Below are 20,250 nucleotides of genomic sequence, written 5' to 3'. Positions count from 1 at the left end.
TTGTTAGGCAAAAGTTCTTGCACATACTTACAAAGGACAGCCATGCCATTTTCTCAACATCATTCAACAAGTCAACAAAACTCATCATTCATTTATTCCCTAATTTGCGGCCCTACAAACATTCATTCCGTTACGTTAGCATTACTGATCTTCGGGAACTTCTGTCACAAGCACGTGAATGCACGTGAAGTTTGATCCATATGTTTCACAATTTTCGATAAGTCCCAATTTAATGTGCAGTAGAGGTAAATACACATTTTTAGGGTCAACAGGAGGAGTGTTCGCCAAATTTTTGTGTCCAGGCAGCAATTCATTGCGAGCAGGCCATTTTCTTCCCACAATAGTGATTTTTTTCTGTACCTGCTGTCCCACTTGCATAGAAAGTTGCAAGACTGTGTATCCCGGGTGCATGCCAAGCAAAATAGCAATTACCTTTAGATCGTCACAGATATTCCATCTGTATTTGTCATATTGGATAGGAGTGAAAAGCAGTTTAAAAGTCTTCTAAGTCTCCTTAAGGTTAACTGTATGAGCAATCGAAACAGAAGGAAATTTGCTCCCGTTGTGGAGAAGAACTGATTTGAGACTCAATTTACTAGAATCTATGAACAGACGCTACTCATTTACAATGTATGCATGGCTGAGTCTCCATAACGTGTTCGATATTGTTACAAAAAAAAAGCCACCTTCCTCAGTCACAAAAACACTCACCTTTGCATCAGGAAAAAGAAGATTCCATGCTTTCAATGAGGAAGCTAAAAGCTCAGATTGCTGCTTAGACAAATTTAAATCGCGAACATGATCGTTGAGATCATCTTGGTCAAAATGTGCTTTGTATTTGATTCGCAGGGCAATTCAAATTTTGGGTCTGATGAGTGGATCTCCCATCTTCTTAACCTTCTTCATGCTCCTTACCAAATTCATTGTCACTCAATATCACATTTTCTGGAGGCACTGGTACAGGTAATTTCTCATTGTGGCATACAGGTTTCACAGCAGATGGTAGATTCGGTTATTGCACACTCTTCCTTGTTTTCGATGTAATTTCAGCTATTTTTATTAGACAAAAATAACAGCCTATTTTGTGATCCTTGGTTGATGCCAAATCATGGAAACAGCGAACGGCATATGTAGTGAACCTTTAACCAGCCTATCAGGTGTCTAACACATGTCAAGCAGCATATGTGGGGAGCCCATCTTTTGTCTTGGTCGCCAACCTTACACGCGAAATAAAGTTCGTAACATTCTTTACGAGCGGGGTCAATTGAAATTTTTGCGACTTGAGTGATTTCTCCACTATTGACACAGTTACGAGGCATTTTCTTCTTCTGAATGACCACAACACTTCAATTTCACTAACCTAGAACAACATGCAACCACTTCCCACGCTGTCAGAACTCACAATGCTGCGACACAGGTGGCAAGGATCACAACGCAATTCTATGTGGTTGAATATGGGCTCATCGGCAATATTGCCAAACGTTGCTCATTTCCTGGAGCGTGTTCCTTGACATCCGGGGCATGCATCGGAATTCCTTGCACTTTTCTCGATTTTATCTTGCTTTCTCTCAACTTCATTTCAATCAATAAATCTGCAAGTTACTTAAATTCAGCCATGGCAGAATAAACTATATGTAGCGTTTTTATCGGTTTTCAAGGATTTCAATAAGAATGGGGTAGGGTGTCAGAAGACTCGACTTAGCTTAGAACACTATTCAGATTCCTTGTGGGAAAAACCTTATTGACCAGCATTATCAAAAACTTTATACTTAAGTTGAATGAAGAAAACACCAAATTAATCTACTTTTCACTTTTGCCGAAAAAAGAAAAATCAAACTTTTGATGACTTGTCAAAGCTAGAAGATATGAACTTAAGGTTAATGAGGATATGATAAAATATATTTAAATGAAAAGAAACTAATATTATAATAGACAGTAATTTATACAATACACAGTTCTATTGGAGTCTGGTAATATAATCTATGTATACAGATAATTATGAGAATGCTGGAAACATCTTAACTAAATGTATCTTAGCCCATTAGTACGATGTGTGACCACCTTTACTTGTTAGCTTGTATTTGTCACGGAATTGAGGTGTATAACTCGTAAGTCGTTTCCTAAGAAGTAGCGGACAACAGACCCGCAGCTAGGTGTTGGCCTGGGGAGGAGGACTCATTCCCTACGACTGTCTGCAACTTCCTTGAAACTTTCATTTACGATTGGTTGAGTAGAGTTTAGTGTCCTATTCAGAAGGAAGAACATATAACACGTGAATCTACAGCTTAACGTGAAATCCAAATGACATGAGCTCTCACCGGAGTCGAACCTTGGTAACCTGCGTCAAAGATGCGTACACTAACCATTGTGAAACTTTCAGGTCTTTCTTGTTATGTGTACATGAAGTAAGATGTACTGAAATCATTCTCCTAAAGCTGTTTCTCCCGCCTCCCTCCCGCTGTTCTAATGTTTTGCCATTGGACTTGGTGGACCATTCTCCATGAAATGCAGCACTCAAGCGGGTTAAGGGTGATGGAAGTAACTATCTCCACCGGATTCACTGCATAAATGTTCAATAGTATTCAAGTTGGATGATTGAGCGACCCAATGTGGTGTTAAAATTCATCCTGATGCTCTTTGTCATGACTGACTAGGTCTGGTTGTGTATATTTGTGCATTGTCATATTGGAGCACTGTAATATTGCTGGGGAACAAGATCTGTACCATAAATTGCTCCTGGTTATCCAAAATTTCCACATAATCACTGGAGGTAGAACACCTTTGGCAGTAATAATAGTATTAGCAACTATCGTAAAATTGCGGTACATCCAACACAGAACCGTGAATCATGTCTAACAATAGGAAGTACGGAGTTCGGAGGAAAAGCTCCTTGGGTGTCTTCCATATGTAAAGCTCACGTGCTGTTGGAAACAAGAAGTCATATGGCTTATCAGACTATAATAATCTCTTCCAATTATCGCTAATAAATATTTTTTGTTCTCGAAATTATCTTTTTCACGCTACTGCGGTTACAGAATGGCGGTGATCAGAGATTACGAAATTGCAACTTGATCTTGGATATTGCGGTCACGCTGTTCTTTTTGGCCTCTGAATATAGAAAAAAAATTCATTTCGGATAGCGATGAGCTCTGCAGCCATTTCTGTCGCATTACGATTCTTTGTGACAATCATTGTAATGTTTGACAGTCTCTTTCACCTAGATTTGACTTTGGTCCACTATTCTTCTTCTGTGATAATGTCTTGATGCAAGTTCTGTATGAGTCAACATTTCAGACACTGTTGCTCTACTGGCCGTCTTAGATACACTTGTTTCAACTAATCGCACAACCACAATTTGCTCTTTTTGAAAACCGAACAGCTCTTCCATTTTGCACTACCAGTGTCTGTTTTCTTGCATACATGAATCGTATATATAAAAATGTACGATATTAATATTTAAATCTTTTTATATATATGATAGGTAAAATACACACAAATAACACTGCGGGCAACACAACATAGCTGTATATTTCTTTCGTTAGTTTCTTTACATTTTATTGTATCCTCATCGACCCGTAACTCTTACCGTCTTCATCTTCATAAGAGAAAACATCACAGTGAAGTTAATAAAAATTCGACAATTTAATTAAATCTGTTGCTTGATACGTTGTATAAAAGTGTTAGTTTATATGCTGTTTGTTGTTCATAATACATCTTGTCAAGCGTGTGATATTACAATGTGCTCAAATTTGTTTATCCATCTGGAAGTTAAAAAGGAAGGAAACGTGCAGAGATAGATAGATATACATTGATTTTATACAAATGATCTTCCCAATTAGAAACACTTGTATCTCTCGTCACATTGAAGTATCACTGAAGGCAGAAATTCAGAATGTTTTGTTTCACCACATTAACACTGGTCTTCACAAGAGAATTGTTCAATGAGAGTACTTTTTGTCACTCGATACTTACAGAACCTGCCGTATATGTAGCATATCACGATAAACTTAGACAAACGCTTTTCGATGCCTAATCACAAATCATGCTTAATGGATAGCAAGGGTTGTTTTTAGACTTTAACATACCTCCAAAGAGAAAAGAATCACATCATAATGTCCAGAGAAGTGGAAACCACGGAGGAAGTTCACTATCTGCATGGTTAACACGTCAATCTATCTGTTTAGTAGTCACCGATCGAGCTTATTTCTAATTTGTGAAACTGACGGGGAATATGGAGCCTGGAAACTTATTCCATCTGTAGCAGAAGCCATGTCTGCAACATGTTCAGATATAATCCGATTATTGTTTTGTCTTTTATATAAAAGAAATAGTATATGCGTAACTAGCCCAAGGTCAATGTATTTTGTACATCAACCCTAAGATAAAATACATGGACCTTGGGCTAGTTACGGATATACTTCTCGTAGATAAGTGGGCAATTGGGCATCCCATTCCCTAGATTCTAGCATTACATTCCTTCAGTCTGCCAGAAAAGTGGTAGGTAGCCACAGTTTCATCCATTCACTGGTTTTCATTAGAGATTGAAAACACTTCACTTTGTTTCAGATTTGCAGTCGATAGGGATAAAATCTCAAATGTTTGTACAGAATTTTGAACATAGTTGGTTTCTTTGCTGACTCTGACAATGAATTTCTCTGGATTTAATGTGAAAGATTCACGAACACACACCTGTATTGTAACGCTTACTGAAGGACGGCCAGATTAACTTTCATTTATAGATACAACTCTTTTCCAAAACCGGAGTACCACTTAGGGATTGAATGCCCATTTAATGGATATTCACCAAACTTCCTTCAAGAATTATGTTGCTTATAATAACACTGCTTAACACGAAACTTTCTCATGTCTTCGTTGGCAGCCATTTCCCCTCATACCATCCCTAGCAGCAAGTTATGTAATTGCGCGTGAATTTGCATACCACTGGAAACCACGGAAAGGCTTTGAGCTTCTTTTTCCATTAATACCACTTTCAAGTATCTGGGTGCCTTTAATGAGTAATTGGGGAGATAATTTTTTAAGACCGTGCGCAATCTTTTGCGAGGACAGTACAATTCCATATGGTCTGTAGGACTTACGTATGTCTATTAATCGCCTATATAGGGTGACTAGATCGTCACAATTCAAAAACAGAGTTCATAAAATGCCTGAAATGTAGGACGCTACATGAAAATGTGGAACACTTTGTTGAGCAATATGATTTTATATCTTAAATCAAAAACCTTCTGTATCATGTTTATCACTAATACTTATATTCTCGTGTCGAATTCACATGTTGATTTTTTTCTGTTGAAGAAATTGTAAACAGTAAACTAATTTTATTCAATACTCACACACATACTTGTTAAAATTAGAAATTATATTTAATAAGAGATCTTTTACTGGCGGTATACTGACGGTTAAGTGTACATGTTCCAGAAATTTAATGTATCTAGTCACTCATACTCACATTATTATTGGTGTAATGTTACAGCACATTGGTATAATGGTACATATATACATCACACTTACTTCCTGTGTTTCAGTAATTCGTAAAACAGTTACTACATCTTTCAATTATATATTTTTTTTAAAAAATTACTAATTTTGAAAGAGCCCTTTTATTTGTTTTCTTCTTTTAGTTTTATATTATTTTCCAAATTTATTTATTTATTTTATTTTTGAATCTTAATTTTATTTTTATTTTCATTTCTTGTTCTTAGTTGAGTTTTCTTTTTTAGTTTTTTAATTTATTGTCTCAATTACGTCGGCGGTGCTACGATGACATCGCTCAGTGAAAAACAAAAGGTTTGTTTGCTTTATTTGTGTGTTTATACACTAGCTTTAGTGTTGAGCTATTGCTTGTAGTTAATGTGTGTAGACGGATAAGGATATGTTTAGACTTTTCAAAGTACGATTTCATTTGTTTGTATTTCGTAGTTTTACTTTATTCATTTCCTTTTCTAATATTTCATGACACACATACGTCTAGTAGAACTAAAGACATGCAGGGTAAAAATAACAACAGTGTGCTTCTGCAGATACTATGAACTTAGTTGCCATGTATTGATAATACTCATAACATTATGTTTATAAGGTTTAGTTATGAATATTTAAATTTAGGATATTGCAAACTTAAAGCAAAGTCAAGGAAATTAAAGATATGGAGAATTAGGTATGCTTAGAATGAACGAGATTAGAAAATGTAATCTTAAGTCGTAAGGGAGAATTAGGTATGCTTAGAATGAACGAGATTAGAAAATGTAATCTTAAGTCGTACAGAAAGAAATTTGAAGATTAAAGATCTGAGAAAGAAACTACAAGATAGAAATCTGACAGAAAGAAATTAGAATTAAAAGATCCGAGAAAAATAATTTAGAAAATATATTAAAAATCTGACAGAAATAATGTAGAAAATATATAAAAAATCTGACGAAAATAACAGAAAATATGTTTAAAAATCTGACACAAATAATTTAGAAAATATATTAAAATCTGACAGAAAAAAATTAGAAAATATATAAAAATCTGACAGAAATAATTTAGAAAATATAAATCTGACAGAAGGGAAAAGTGAATTTCTATTATTAGAAGAAGCGAATTAGTTAGAAAATTTAACCGTGGTCTTAGAGGGAAGTAAACTAGGAGATTGAATTTTCTTGCTTAATGCATATGAATCGATGATTGCAGAAAGTACCTGAATCCATTTTATATAATCTCGAGATATTGAAGAAAAACTATTGAAATCTCTTCAGTGACCATCTTTCTGCATTCAACTTATAATTCAGTGCTTCGTTTACAATGTTGTTAAACCTTCGACTTTACTTTTTTTTCTATACAGAAAGTTGCACATATCCTAGAGAATCGGAATATGTCCATAAAGAAAATCCATAAGGAACGGATTCAGATTCTTTCTATGATCATCGATTCATACGATAGTGTATAAATCTTCAGGTAGAAACTAAGAATCAGATAGATACTTTTAAATTTACATTAAAGTGAGTCATCCGATTAAATCTTTCAATTGAAGAATGAAAATATAAGATGATGAAATCTATGGATGAAAAAGAAAACTAAGTTATCAAAATGGAAAATTGAAGTTCAAGCTTAGAAGGCAAGATTTAACAGGATTATACGGAATAATACCTCGGTGCATTATGGCGGTCAGCATGATGTGCATAACATTTATAGGCTACTTCTTAACGAGCATGCTCTTGAAGCAATCACATTTCGTAGGAACCATCAACAAATAATTTCTTGGTCGAGCAACTAGACAAGTATAATCTCAAGATTTTCTTTATCACTATGTCATTAGTGTAAACAAAAAGACGTAGGTTTACCTATTGCAGTATTTTGCTCAGTTGTTAATCTTATTAAAATGTTTCTGCTAGTTTACGTGTCTGTTCGAATCAGATCGTACACCACGTTTCTAACTGATTTATAATTATCGCATAGACTTGAATCTTTGTACAAGCGTGGGTACCTAATGACAATACAGAAATCAATATAATAACTTTCATATTATAAACAAGGTATGAATACACTCAAATGGAAATAAATTGATGTATGCAAGAAATACGAAAGAAAGGCTGTAAATATGTTATGGGACAGCGGGCACGCCTGATAAGGCATGATGCTCATGACGGACATTTTGAAATACGCCATCTTAGCCTTCTTAGAATAACAAGTATGGGGTCAGATACTACGGTTTAATGAAGAATTTTCCCACAAATCGTTTATGAATGAGAGAATGATTTTGTGTTTTTCGGCTTTGGTAAAAGTCAATTTAGGTGGCTTAGAGAAAACTCGTTTCAGACAACATAAGGAGTTTACGGTAGTACGAATCTACCTCTTTGTTGTGACAAAGTTATTTAATTAAATCGTGATTTTGGGAAAGCTCAATTTAGGGACCATTTCGGGAAAGCTAATTTCAGTGGGGCACGTAGTGCGTTGCCTAATGGATAAAAATAGAAGAATCAAGTCTTCCGGAAGTAGTTCAAAAATCAGCGCCCACCAGTGCGATAACGTCACTCGAAAACTTCTTTCAATTTCACTGCTGGCATGAGAGAGAAGCAGCACACTCATCTGAGTGTTGTTTTTATACGTGAAGCGGCAGTATTGATAGCGATTTCTCTCATATGTTTTGTCGACTGGGATAGGAACTCTTTAATCGAACGAACACTTCTTGTGGAGTTGAGTTGTTTGGCACTAATCAGCCAAATTTCATAGGGTCCGATACAACAGTAACAATACATAAATAATAATTTTAAATGAGATTTTTCTAAAGACTTAAGCAAGCTGTAGAGTAAATTAATATTAAAATATGATGGGGACAATTATCTTTAATTGGTTATAAGGTTTCGTGCGCTATCTATGTTTTTTTATACTATATTTAAACTCTACAGTGGTTGCGAAGAAAACAGAATATAAAATAAAGTCGATAACGATATCCAGTGTTATCTTGTTTCTAGTCGCGATTCTAATTCTTCTAGTAATGAACAATGATTCACATTTAAATATGTAGCATACTCAAAGCAATTCAAGATAGAAATTCAAAACTGAATGTCAGATTTAACGAAATTACTTTTACTTTTCTGCTTACTCAGAAATCTATATTTGTGCCCAAAGGTACAAACAAAGAGAGTCTTGGACATTAAAACTTTATTTAAATTTAATATTGATTTTTATCCCGAATCCCCATTCTCTTACAGCCCAACGAGGCTCAAGGTTATTGGGAACGAATGATTATCTGTCCTTTTGAAATATATACGGGATTTACATACATTTGGACAAAAAAAAAAAAAAAAAAAAAAAAAAAAAAAAAATTGAGAGAAATAATTTGGGGAAGTAAAGATGTCAAGACTTTGATATAGTGAACAAAGTCCATCATTTTGACGTACATCATGTGGATTTAGCTGGAGGAATTTCTCTTATGTATAAGAAAGTAATTTAATTAGACCTCCTCCTCCAAAAAACTCAATTCAGTGCAATTTTAGGAAAAATCATGACAAATTGTACAAGGATTTTATTGAATCGGGTGACGAATATATTTTTATGGTATTTGCCACTTTGAAAATACTTTTTCGTAGGTCTTAAAATTGGTATCGTTTGACATCGTTTTCGATTGTCAGAAAGTGATGTTGCTGGGTTAATCACGTTCGTTCTCGTTCTCAAAATACGATAATAATTTATCGGGTCTCAGAATTGAGGAAGATATATATAATGGATTATTTACAAAAGAATAGCGAAAACAATCACCTATTAAATGAGTATATAGAGAAAGTTTTCGCTAAATACTTCATCAGACAGGACAATAACTAGGTAAAAAAGAAAAATTAAAAGCAGGGAAGTAATTGTGAAGCATCAAGTTGAGTGACATGTTTGTTAAAATTTAGGGTCACATAGTCACGTGATAATGTTACCAGGCTAAAAGTAGATGAGTCTAAAAGAGGAAGATCTAACTGATGGGACAGTAGGTTGGTAAGAGTGCGTGAAAGTGAGGAAATGACAGATGAAGATGAAACAAAATATATATATATATATGTTTTTTTAAATGTCTGTGACTATATTTTCATTACTTTTCGGTTAGTAATTAATTTTCTATTTCCGCCTCTGAATTTCTTTCTTGTACAATACATAAACTAGAAATAAATTACGTAACCAGAAACCACATAAACACTCAAATATGGCATACAAATTGGAATTTATAAACATTATTGCAGATGCTTCATTAAAAGGGGTCAGAAAAAGTAGCAAAAAATAAATGTCAAAGAAAAAGTTGGTAACTGTGAAATAATATGATCCAGCAGTACTATGGTTTTCTCCCCTAGTTTTATAAATCAATGTTTCTAGTTACACTTTTATCAAAAATAGAAATAATTTTCATCTGAAATATAAGAATAACATGACTGAAAATAACAGTCTGGAATATCCATAGAAAATATAAATGTTTCTAGTAATATAATAATATATTATTATTTTTCTTCCTCTGTTCCTTAAAATTATAATTTTAGAGGGATTATAATATTTGTATGAGTATCCCAAGCTTTTATGTGCAATCTTTACAAATTATTACAAATAGGTAAAAAAAAATCTTTAGTGCATTTTTTAATAGAAAGGTAATTATATAATTTTTTAAATGTTTTGATTCGAATTTACAACTACAAAAATGCGAGATCTACTTATGATGACAAGAACCAGTATGCTGTAACATGCAGCGACATTTTTCAAATCTTTTCGGTACTTTTACATTAACGCACACTATTAGGAATTTTAATAACAGTAGATGTTTGTACCTACTTAATTTAGAATCATTATTGTATGCATGCTCATATACCAAGGTTTCTCCTGTTTGTATTCTCTTGATAGCCAGATCTAGATCATTAGTAGCGTAAAATCTTGAATGTAATTAATAATTGTTGCTTTTTGTGACCACTACTTACAATAGAATAAATTAGAATCTCATATGTTTAATCTCCTGTATTTTTTATCGTTAAATAACCAGAGAACAATTTATGCAGTGGTGACATGCGGTTCTCACGTCTTTCGTTGTGAACTATATGGTTTCTCTAGAGTGTTTTGTATAAATAATTTCTTATTTCTTAACTACAAAAATCTATTCTAGAACCACCACTTTAAGTATCTAATCTGGATTCTATAGAGTACATTTTTATTACCGTTCTAAAGTGTATGTTATTTACTGATTATATTTGTGAAATAACTATGAAAAACATGTAAATGTGTATTCTTTATTTTTGATAAAAGACACTGCACTAACATATCGTTAAATGTTTCTGCTTAAAGCATAATATCTGTGAATGATATCCGTTTTTAAATAATTACTTGTCCTTTTAGATAATAAGTATTTATCTTGTGTATTGTTTATTATAGTTTGGGTATATTCCACATGTATTGGTAAAACACACACCGACTGAAGCACTAAAATATATTAAAAGCACTTTTGTAATAGTTTTGACAATGTATTATCATCTTTATCACACAGGACATCAAAAAACACGTCTGACGAAGGTGATGGTACGTTTTCGAAACTGTAACACATACTTAGTGCTTTAACCATTTTTTTTTTATTAATACAAATAAAAAAAATGAAATGAAATCTTTAGGTTTTACGTCCCACAGTTTTGACAGCTAAAGGAGACGGTGCTGATGAGAAATGAATGAAGTGGTGGAATGATGCAAGTGGGAGGAAACGGGAGAACCTCGAGAAAACCCACGAGCACGGTGTTTGTCCACCACAAAGTCCACACGGCGCTAGCTGGGATCGAACCAGGGACCTCAAGCACCGGAGGTGAACGCTCTACCACTGAGCCACCGCGCCCCCTTAATACAAATAAACATTCAGCGTTTGGTTGCCTCAAATGAATCGATTCGAAGCATCGTTAATCTCGTAAATAAAGGAAGGGAACTTTGAAAATTATAGTAATGACCACCTTCTGTCCTCTAAGGAGTGAAACTTTTCAAAATATTGAAAAGCCCCATTATTTGTATTCAAGAGTTTAAATACCGAATTTCACGACCCCAACTTAAACAAATCTCCACATATGGCACTTTGTGAATAAATAAATAAAATAAATAAATAAATAGAAATTTTAATATTAATAAAATCCCTCTTTTTCGCCCTTAGAAACGGTTGCTGAAACTTGTATTTTCTTATTTTTATTTAAGGGTTTATAAATTGAATTTCACATCTTCAGCTTAAGCGAATCCTCATATTGGACATTTTCTCATAAAAGAAAGGGAAATTTGGATTTATAGAATCGACTCCAGTTTCCATCTTAGTAGTGGAATTTTAGAAAACGCTGAAATATATTTTCCCTTATCTTTATATGAGTGTTTATATACCGAATGTCTCATCTTCAACTTAATCGTGTCCCCTCATTGGCAGTTTGTGTTCGCATTCTGGAATATTATAGAAATTCTCTCTTTTACCCCCTCAGGAGCAAAATTTTCGAAAACACTGAAACACGTGTTACCTTATTCCTATGTAAGGGTTTGTAAACAGAATTACACATCTCCAATTTAAGCGAATCTTGTGAATAAATAAAAGGGAAATTTCATTATGATTGTTGATTGACAATCGATCACTAAATTTAATAATAGTACTTCACATTAAAAACAGGAAACAAATAGGCAAAATTAAGATGTTAGTAAATACTACTAATGAATATTTATTATTAATAATAATTTAAGCAAATAAATAAGTAGCTGTTGGGAAGTATAGGCCGGGCACAAAGTGCTCCAAAACGTGCACATGCAATTGTTGGAGGCATAATCTGTGCAAATAGTAAGATTTACGATGGTTTCAAGTATATTAAGATTATTATGTTAATGTTTGTCGTAAGCTAAGATTACTGTAATTTAGAACTGTGAGAACTTAATTGACGAATAAGATATCTCGTATCATAGTGATACGTAGGAAGAGAATGAAAGAAGCTTAAAGATACAGTGTTTAGTTTTAGGAATAGACATTATCATAACAATAAGTACGATAAGGTTACGACTGAATTTGAAAGGTATTAGTAGTGAAATGGAAAGACCCTAAGAAATTAAAGTATACGGACATTGAAGTCCGAGATATTAGAGTTACGAGAACATTTTTAGTAAAATAAAGCCAGATGATTGTCAGAAATAACAAATTGTTCTTGTAGTGTTTTTGATCATAGGTGATTTCTAGAATTTACTACAAAGAGGATTGTATTTTAAAGGTGATATTTAAGATATTTGTGAAAAAGAATGCAGAGATTTTGTATTGTTTCCCCCCCCCTGCATTAAACTCTTGATCTTTTGCGAATGTGTTTTAACTTTGCTATTGTTACCAGTAACGGTTTCATATTTATGTGCATAAATCTCACTAAAGGCACGCCCTCAAATATAAATTAGATTAAATCGTTCAGTATGAGTTAGACTTTTACAAAATCGTCGCGGAAAAGCAGAAAAATATTATTAGACAAAACCAATTTAGAAGGTCAGAATTTTCGCTTTTAACAACACCTTCAGACAAAATGCCAATAATCTATTTATTTATTTATTGTCTTCATACTAGCGAGGTTATCTTTATATAAGTATTATTGTCTTTTGCATTAAGTATTGTTGTATTTATTATAAACTATACTGAACGAACTTGTTTCAATTTCCTTTTAATTTGGGAATCTCTCTCTCTCTCTCTCTCTCTCTCTCTCTCTCTCTCTATATATATATATATATATATATATATATATATATATATAAAATTTACTTTTACTTACTACTTTTAGAATTTGCATTTGTTTTCTACCAATTTTATTAGAAGATTATACGTTACAGTTCTGAAACAAATCGAACTTCTTGAAAAATTGTTTTTACTTACACTACGTGTCATAATATTTTAAATAATAATAATAATAATAATAATAATATAGAATAATAATAATAATAATATAGAATAATTTATTTGCTCAAATAATTCGCATTCTGGAATATTTGGTTTGGTTCATAGCGGTCATTTGATGGACTTCTGCTTACGTAATTGTGTTTTTATTCTTTTATCGGAACTTATTTACAGTATGAGTGGGTCAGCTTGTATATAACATTTCTTTTATGTTTTGAGTCATTTGTTAATTTGTAGGAAAGTATGCGTAGAAAGAAAATGCATGTTATTAAAATTATCAGAGTTTATCGTGCAACTCTCATAAATCTTAATCATGTTTTAAGGTCAAAAATATGTTTTCAAAATGTCAGTTTTGGTGCATGCTTTACGACGTATATTAGACTTAATTCATTGAAATTTTAAAATTTTAATTTTCAGAAACTTGAGGAATTATGTCGAATTTTATCATTTGAATGTCTTTCAGAGAAGAATGTGTAGAGTTATTTACCTTTACTTAACTAAATTTCTTGTCAACAAACCTGTTTGTTAGTATAGCATGTGCTTTTTCTGATTATATAGGATAAAAGTAAATCGGATTAGATGAGTTTTCTCGTTAGACTTTACATAATATTTTATTATAAGTAACACCTCCTAATAATTCCTTTATTGACTATTAAATGCAGCAAATATTATCAATACATTTTGAACTAGTTACTTTGTGACTATCTTGGGTCATGTTACTGTAGCGATTATACTGAAATAGGTCTGCATAGTTTCGAATACATTATTTTCTTTATATTCCCTGTATTGTCGATTAAACTTTCGAAATATATCTATTTAATGAAAGTATTTATAATGGTACTGAGTTTCTTTTTAAATTTCAGGCAATAATCTCGTAGGCAAAGGAAAAGGAAAGGGAAAATCTGGCGGCGCTGAAGGTGGCAGCAGAATATCTCATTTTAGCAGTGTGAAGGTGCCCAATGCCCAGAGAACACCAAACACTGTTCGTCGAACAAATACAACTCAGCCCAACAAACATACCAGATCGCACCCCAATATGAGACAGTTGTCAATGGAACCCAACACAGCAGCTACAAGTGCTACGACAACGCCATCTGCACCTGGGTCAACGCCACAGACTCCACTAACGTCGTGCAACTCATTTGTAGCCGCACCGAACCAACAACATCCTTTACAATCATCGCGCATTTCTTCCGTTCCCGAAATCTCTGATATTCCTTCGGAGCAAGAACAGGATGGCTCCTCACAAGCCGTGGATATCGAGATTGTAACAGCAAATGGTGGCCCACATTCAAAGACAGACCAAAGATGAATTTTTACAAGTGATGAATAGTTACAAAGACTACTGAAAACTTCTTTGTAAGGTTTGTGAATATGTGTGAATGAGTGACAATAATGCGGAAGGAACCAAGTGATCTCGAATTCCCAATTTGAAACATTAGAGAAAAAAAATATTATAATATATATATATACATTCATATATTTATTTTTATCTATAAACGGATCGAAGATTTGCTGAGAAATAAGTGTGATAAGGAATATATTTTCTTTAATTTTAACTTTTATTGTTGATAATAACTACATCAAGCTGATCCTTTGCATAGTTTTATTGTAATACATTTCTTTCGGGTAATACTTTACTATAATTGATTGTAATGAATATGTGTATGTGTGTACATATTTTAAAGTTTTACGGATCAAAGATATTTTAAGAGGCAAAAGAGTGCAGCAATAACAATAAGAAAGAAAAGCCAATCACTTAATTGTAAATAAATCAAGAAAAATAATTATTATTCACCATTCCCTCCTGCAGCTACTATCAACAATCATATCATCATTTATCTTTAAAGATCGAACTTTTCATATGTCTATAATATGCTACTTCTAGTTAAAAATTAGAAGAATGGTGTTATCAAGTTATGTAGTTTTCATTCTTATCTAAGTAGATTTTTCATATTCATAGATTTATCTATATGTGTATATATATTAATAACGAATGTTACTTTGTTAACTATTTCTGTGAATCACAGAATTTGACGGTTAAAAAAAAAATCAATAAATAAGGATTCCATGGACTTGGCAAACGTTGAATGAGGGAAAGCTTGATTTAAGAATAAAGAAAGAGAAGAAAAGAAAAATGAGAAAGGGCGATAACTGACTGAGACGGAACCAACAACTTGAAGAATTGAAAGTTATTTTTAAGTGAAATGTGAAGAGTGATAACCATTGTTACAACCTAAATCACTTTTGCAAATTGGTCGCAGACATACCAAATAAGATTACTTATTTATAGAATACTTTATTATTTGTTTAGCATCATCAGGAATTTTGTGTGGGCTGGATGCATGACGAACGTGAATAACTTTACTAGCTAAACCTGCGCTCTCTACACAGCATATCATTCACATATGAGTATAAATCTCCTTGTCATTCCTCACAACATCTGTACATGTCCCTATAGACACACAAGTGAAAGACGTGTTGATAAAAATCGGCAAGAGGTACCGTAAAGGGGAGATTTTTGAGTATGTTTTCAATATCTCACACAGTTTGCAAGATTTGAGCCTACTTCCGGTTGGAGTTTCTAATTCATGGACGATCAATGTTTTCTTTCTTCTTGCATGCAGTATGTAATAAGCAAATACATTACACACACAATTAATTATAACGTCAGTGATATATGGCGTTTATTGCGCAAAACAATAAAGATTCATCTTAGAGTGGAGAAATGGTTATTCTTCGTTTTTTCATTATCATTTGGCCATGGAACAAACGCCGAGAGATATACAAGTTCTGTATACAAATATGTGATGTTGGAATGTATAAGTCGTAGGGTACGATGCTGTACTTTTAAAATTCCAACACTTCCAGTGTACCTCTAAAAATGTAATAAACAACGGTCATGTTTTTTTTTTTTTTTTTTTTTAATATTCAATTAGAACTGAACAGTCTATACAAAATTTGCAATCGACCAATAAAAACGGCATCTTTCTAGAGCCCATGGTTCCCGAGAACTCACTGTCGAAAGGATTGGCCACAAACATATAAACGTCCAGAAACATGCAAACTTTCCTAGCATTATATAAATAAAACATTTTCTCTTGTTTTGTCTTTGTGGAATTTAATTTTCTGGAACAAAACTGGAATTCCCAGTTGGTTATCGTAACAACACATTTCCATTCAAAATAAGTTCTAATTTTTCATGTTATTTCTGTCTGCTCTGTTAAGTACTGCGTTCTCTTTACTGCTCAGTCAACGCTACTAAGTTCATGGAACAATAAACAAGTGAAGCGATAAAAGGAAAGCAGATACAATAAGATTTTATAAGTTACTCAAGAATCCACGATTTCTATTGTCAGAGTGTTTCTTTTGTATATACTTGGTGCTATTTTCATTTTAGAATTCAGTATTATAAAGTAGATTGTTAGTTTTCATATGTGTTTTAGCATATAGTTCTTAGCCTACTCTTGAAGGACAGTAATAGTTTTCATTTAGCGAACCTTTAAATTTTGTAGACAATCTAGAATGTTATCTTTTACCACTATTATATTTCTTTCCCTTATATTTGAAGATAGTGTCACATTTGATATCAGTTTATTGTCATGAGAATAACATTAAGAATGATGAAACAGTAGAGTACGATAAGCAAAGATAAAAATTGCACTGACTAGAAAAGGACGTATCATCTGATGAAGTGTTGTAGTAATCTACAGGGTGGATAAGAAGTAACTTTCTATGAAAATAACTACTACTACTTTATATTTTAATTGCTGATCAGTTTTCTTGAGATGGAATGCTTCGATAGGTAACACTAAAATAACAGAAATTAAATTTTAAATACTTTCTAGTTTCTGTAATTATGTGGGAACACCAGGGATGACTTCTGAGGAACTTTGATGTATATTAGTTAGGATTTGCTGAACACTATTCTACAGTGCATACAACAATTATGTTTGATGCGGTGCCAATGGATGTAGTGTTCACTTACACTTACACTACACTAGCGTTGCTTTGGGTTAATATTTCCATACCAATTGCACAATTTTGCTCTGACCGGAGTGTCGAGCGATGACCATTTCTGTGTACGTAAGCTTGGAATCGCCGTTTCTGATGGTCTTAGCATATGCGATGTAGCACGAGGATGTTCAACACTCCTTTACCATATTTACTATTGCACCACTGTTGCCACACGTCATAAGGGGAGGCCAGTTGCTCTGGATCACGTAGTATCGCGCATTGAGCAACTCTGAAGGGATTTCTTCACTGCAAAATACAGTGATAGATACTTATAAATCTGCTACTATAAGAATCTTCAGAATGGGTTTTCTTTCAGAAACAGTAGCATTTACACAAAATGTAAGCTATTTTTAACGGGGAGTTAATTCTCAACCGCCTTATATATACATAATTGCTACAAAAACTTAAATCAATAGGAAAACTAGTGAACGGGATATTATTACTTTGATTATAAAATGTTCCATTTATCTACTACCATTCTTGACATATTTCTTTACACATTCCTCTATGTTTCTTTGAATTTACTTCAACATGTCAGGCTCCCTGCAGCTATTATAATGCAGCTTCTCTCATAGAGAGGATCATACTGTAATTTCGAAGTTTTGTATATGGTAGTCCCTAGTTATGTAAAAGCGAATGCCCATTCTAAGGTCTTTTGAACCCATCTGGAAGCATCTAGCATTGGCATACGATTTCTGAACCGGAGATAGCGTATTGATTCAAGATTTCGTTATAGCTTCTTCACGTATAGAATAATCGAGAAAGAGAAGCGTACATTACTATTACTATTATGACGTATCGCAGATACAATTCAGCAGTTACGTATGAGGAAGTTATATTATGATTTTGGGTATTAAAACACAACGATCATATTTTTCGATGATGGACAATAAAGCTATGTAGTGTATTTATAAGGGAATATTTTTTATCGAGTATTATAATTAATTACGAATACGATTTAATTATGAATTTCAACTCGCACAAGAATCTACCCTCACGTATATTGTATATTACATACTTAACAAAATTAGAGTTAAGTATTAATGATAATTTAGGTAATTATATGTCATTACCCATAGTATGTACTGTACTCTTTCGACGTCAATGAAAGATTTGATGCCAGTATATTTTAGAATCTTTTACCTTAATAGATTATACGGTTCTCAAGTAGATCAATTTTTGTTTTAAAATTCTGAGCTCGACGGGTATTTAAACTTGTCATGCACCCTGTCCACACTTTTTAGAGGTATTTTTAAGATTTCATATCTCCACAGATTTTAAACTAATTTTTTAGAAATTAATAGGATATATAGCAAAGGTACCAATGGTTTAAAATTAGGAAAATGTATCGTTTACTATGTTTAGGTTCCATGTGATGCTTCTGGATTTTTTTGTCAGTTTTTCTTTACTTATTGCATAAACTGCAAAATACAAGTATACAGAAACATATACACTTACAAAGTTTATTGTATGATACAATCTTGGTTGATATATAATATTGAGTTTACACTTCACAAAAAATCTGTTTTCAGATCTAGAAGTCTCAGTACTTCTCTTTAGTGTGGTACATTTCGAATCATTTTCCCACGCAAAGTCCAGCGTCACATATCGGACAATAAACGGTGGTAAATTTTATACTTCCTTTTCCCGGTAAAGACTGGGATGGTTTCTGTACTTAAAGGCCTGCTGAATACAGGAGTCTTTCCGCCACGTTCACATAAAATGTTCGGAGTGCGATATCTTCTTTGGGAACAAGAAATATATTGCCATTCAAATCGAGCATAGCCAAAATTTCGAAAAACCTATCCGTTGACATGTCAATAGCTCGTGCGTGATTGGTTTGTAAAATTTGATTGGTACTCCATTAATCGCGTAAAGCTGGCTTGTGTACAGGACACATGTGAATAATTAGTGCAAAAAAAAAAAATTTAAAAAAAATCTTGATTTCAATTGATGTAACACGCTTCCACTTAGAAAACAAATATTTTTGTGTTAGTGGTCTTTCTTTTTCTTTTTCTCGATCTGGTGTTTTCTGTATTGATTAATTTCTTTTTGTTAAATCTAAAAGTTCATCGGTAAAAACAGCGAAAGCACTTTATATGGGTAACAGACTGTAGATAACCCAGCATTTCGATCAATTCCCGGGGCACCACTAAACACGGGTTTTGTATTTATTTGAATTTTCTTGCTCCAAACTGCATTCATGTCTGCTTTTGAATAGTAACGACGCGCTTTTTTCGTTACTAGAGCACTTCAGGCTCACTTGTTCACACCCGGATGTACTATTGAGCACGCACAGAATAATCAGTGTCTTAATTAACTCATAACCGTCTGAGTCGGAGTCATGCCTCAGTTCTGCAATTTCACCATTGCTAAAAAAATTGTCTTTATTAGATTCTCTTCTTTCTGTAATACCGACGCTTGTAGAAGGCATATCTATATCTTTTTTATTTCGATAAGAGAAACACGAGAAATACCGTGGAAAATATAAACTCACGTTTGCCCGTTTCATTGCAATGAACACATACAATGTGAGTGCATGTTTGTGTTTTTAGCGTCTACGAACCGAAGGGAAGGGTTGAAAATGTTAGGATGATAAGATGTAGAAACAGCCCTCGTTACTTACACATTGCATATTGTTTTCTTTCATTGAAAGAAAATGAAGGACCCTTGTTTCATTTGATCATACTTGAGTCAACACGTGACTACCAAGGCCACGCTTTTTTCTCTTTAATTTTTAAATGTCGCGTTGTATATATTCACAACGATCGGAATAAACGTGTGTGCAAGGCCCATTGTTTATATATATATATATTCGGATTCAGAGTGAGAAAAGCTTTTTACGGTGT

The 20,250-nt window shown here is 33.3% G+C and overlaps 1 protein-coding gene across 4 annotated transcripts in view; it reads left to right on the top strand.

Annotated features, from left to right (window-relative positions):
- The window catches only part of Ac78C (adenylyl cyclase 78C), a 636,268-nt gene extending 616,902 nt beyond the window's left edge, over window positions 1-19,366 (top strand). For 3 of the 4 annotated variants that reach the window (XM_081769540.1, XM_081769538.1, XM_081769541.1), the window contains one exon: window positions 14,248-19,366. In XM_081769540.1, coding sequence (XP_081625666.1) covers window positions 14,248-14,696 — 449 coding nt within the window. In that variant the 3' untranslated portion in view covers window positions 14,697-19,366. Of the gene's footprint in view, window positions 1-5,738; window positions 5,806-14,247 lie in introns of all 4 variants that reach the window. The other variant, XR_014132796.1, reaches the window with a different exon arrangement.
- Window positions 19,367-20,250: the final 884 nt, after the last annotated feature.

Source organism: Thermobia domestica, chromosome 8 (genome assembly GCF_964235325.1).
Source record: "Thermobia domestica chromosome 8, izTheDome1.hap1.1, whole genome shotgun sequence".
NCBI classification, from domain to species: Eukaryota; Metazoa; Arthropoda; class Insecta; order Zygentoma; family Lepismatidae; genus Thermobia; species Thermobia domestica.
Note: the sequence above shows the minus strand (reverse complement) of the source record. Positions and strands in the feature narration are given on the sequence as shown.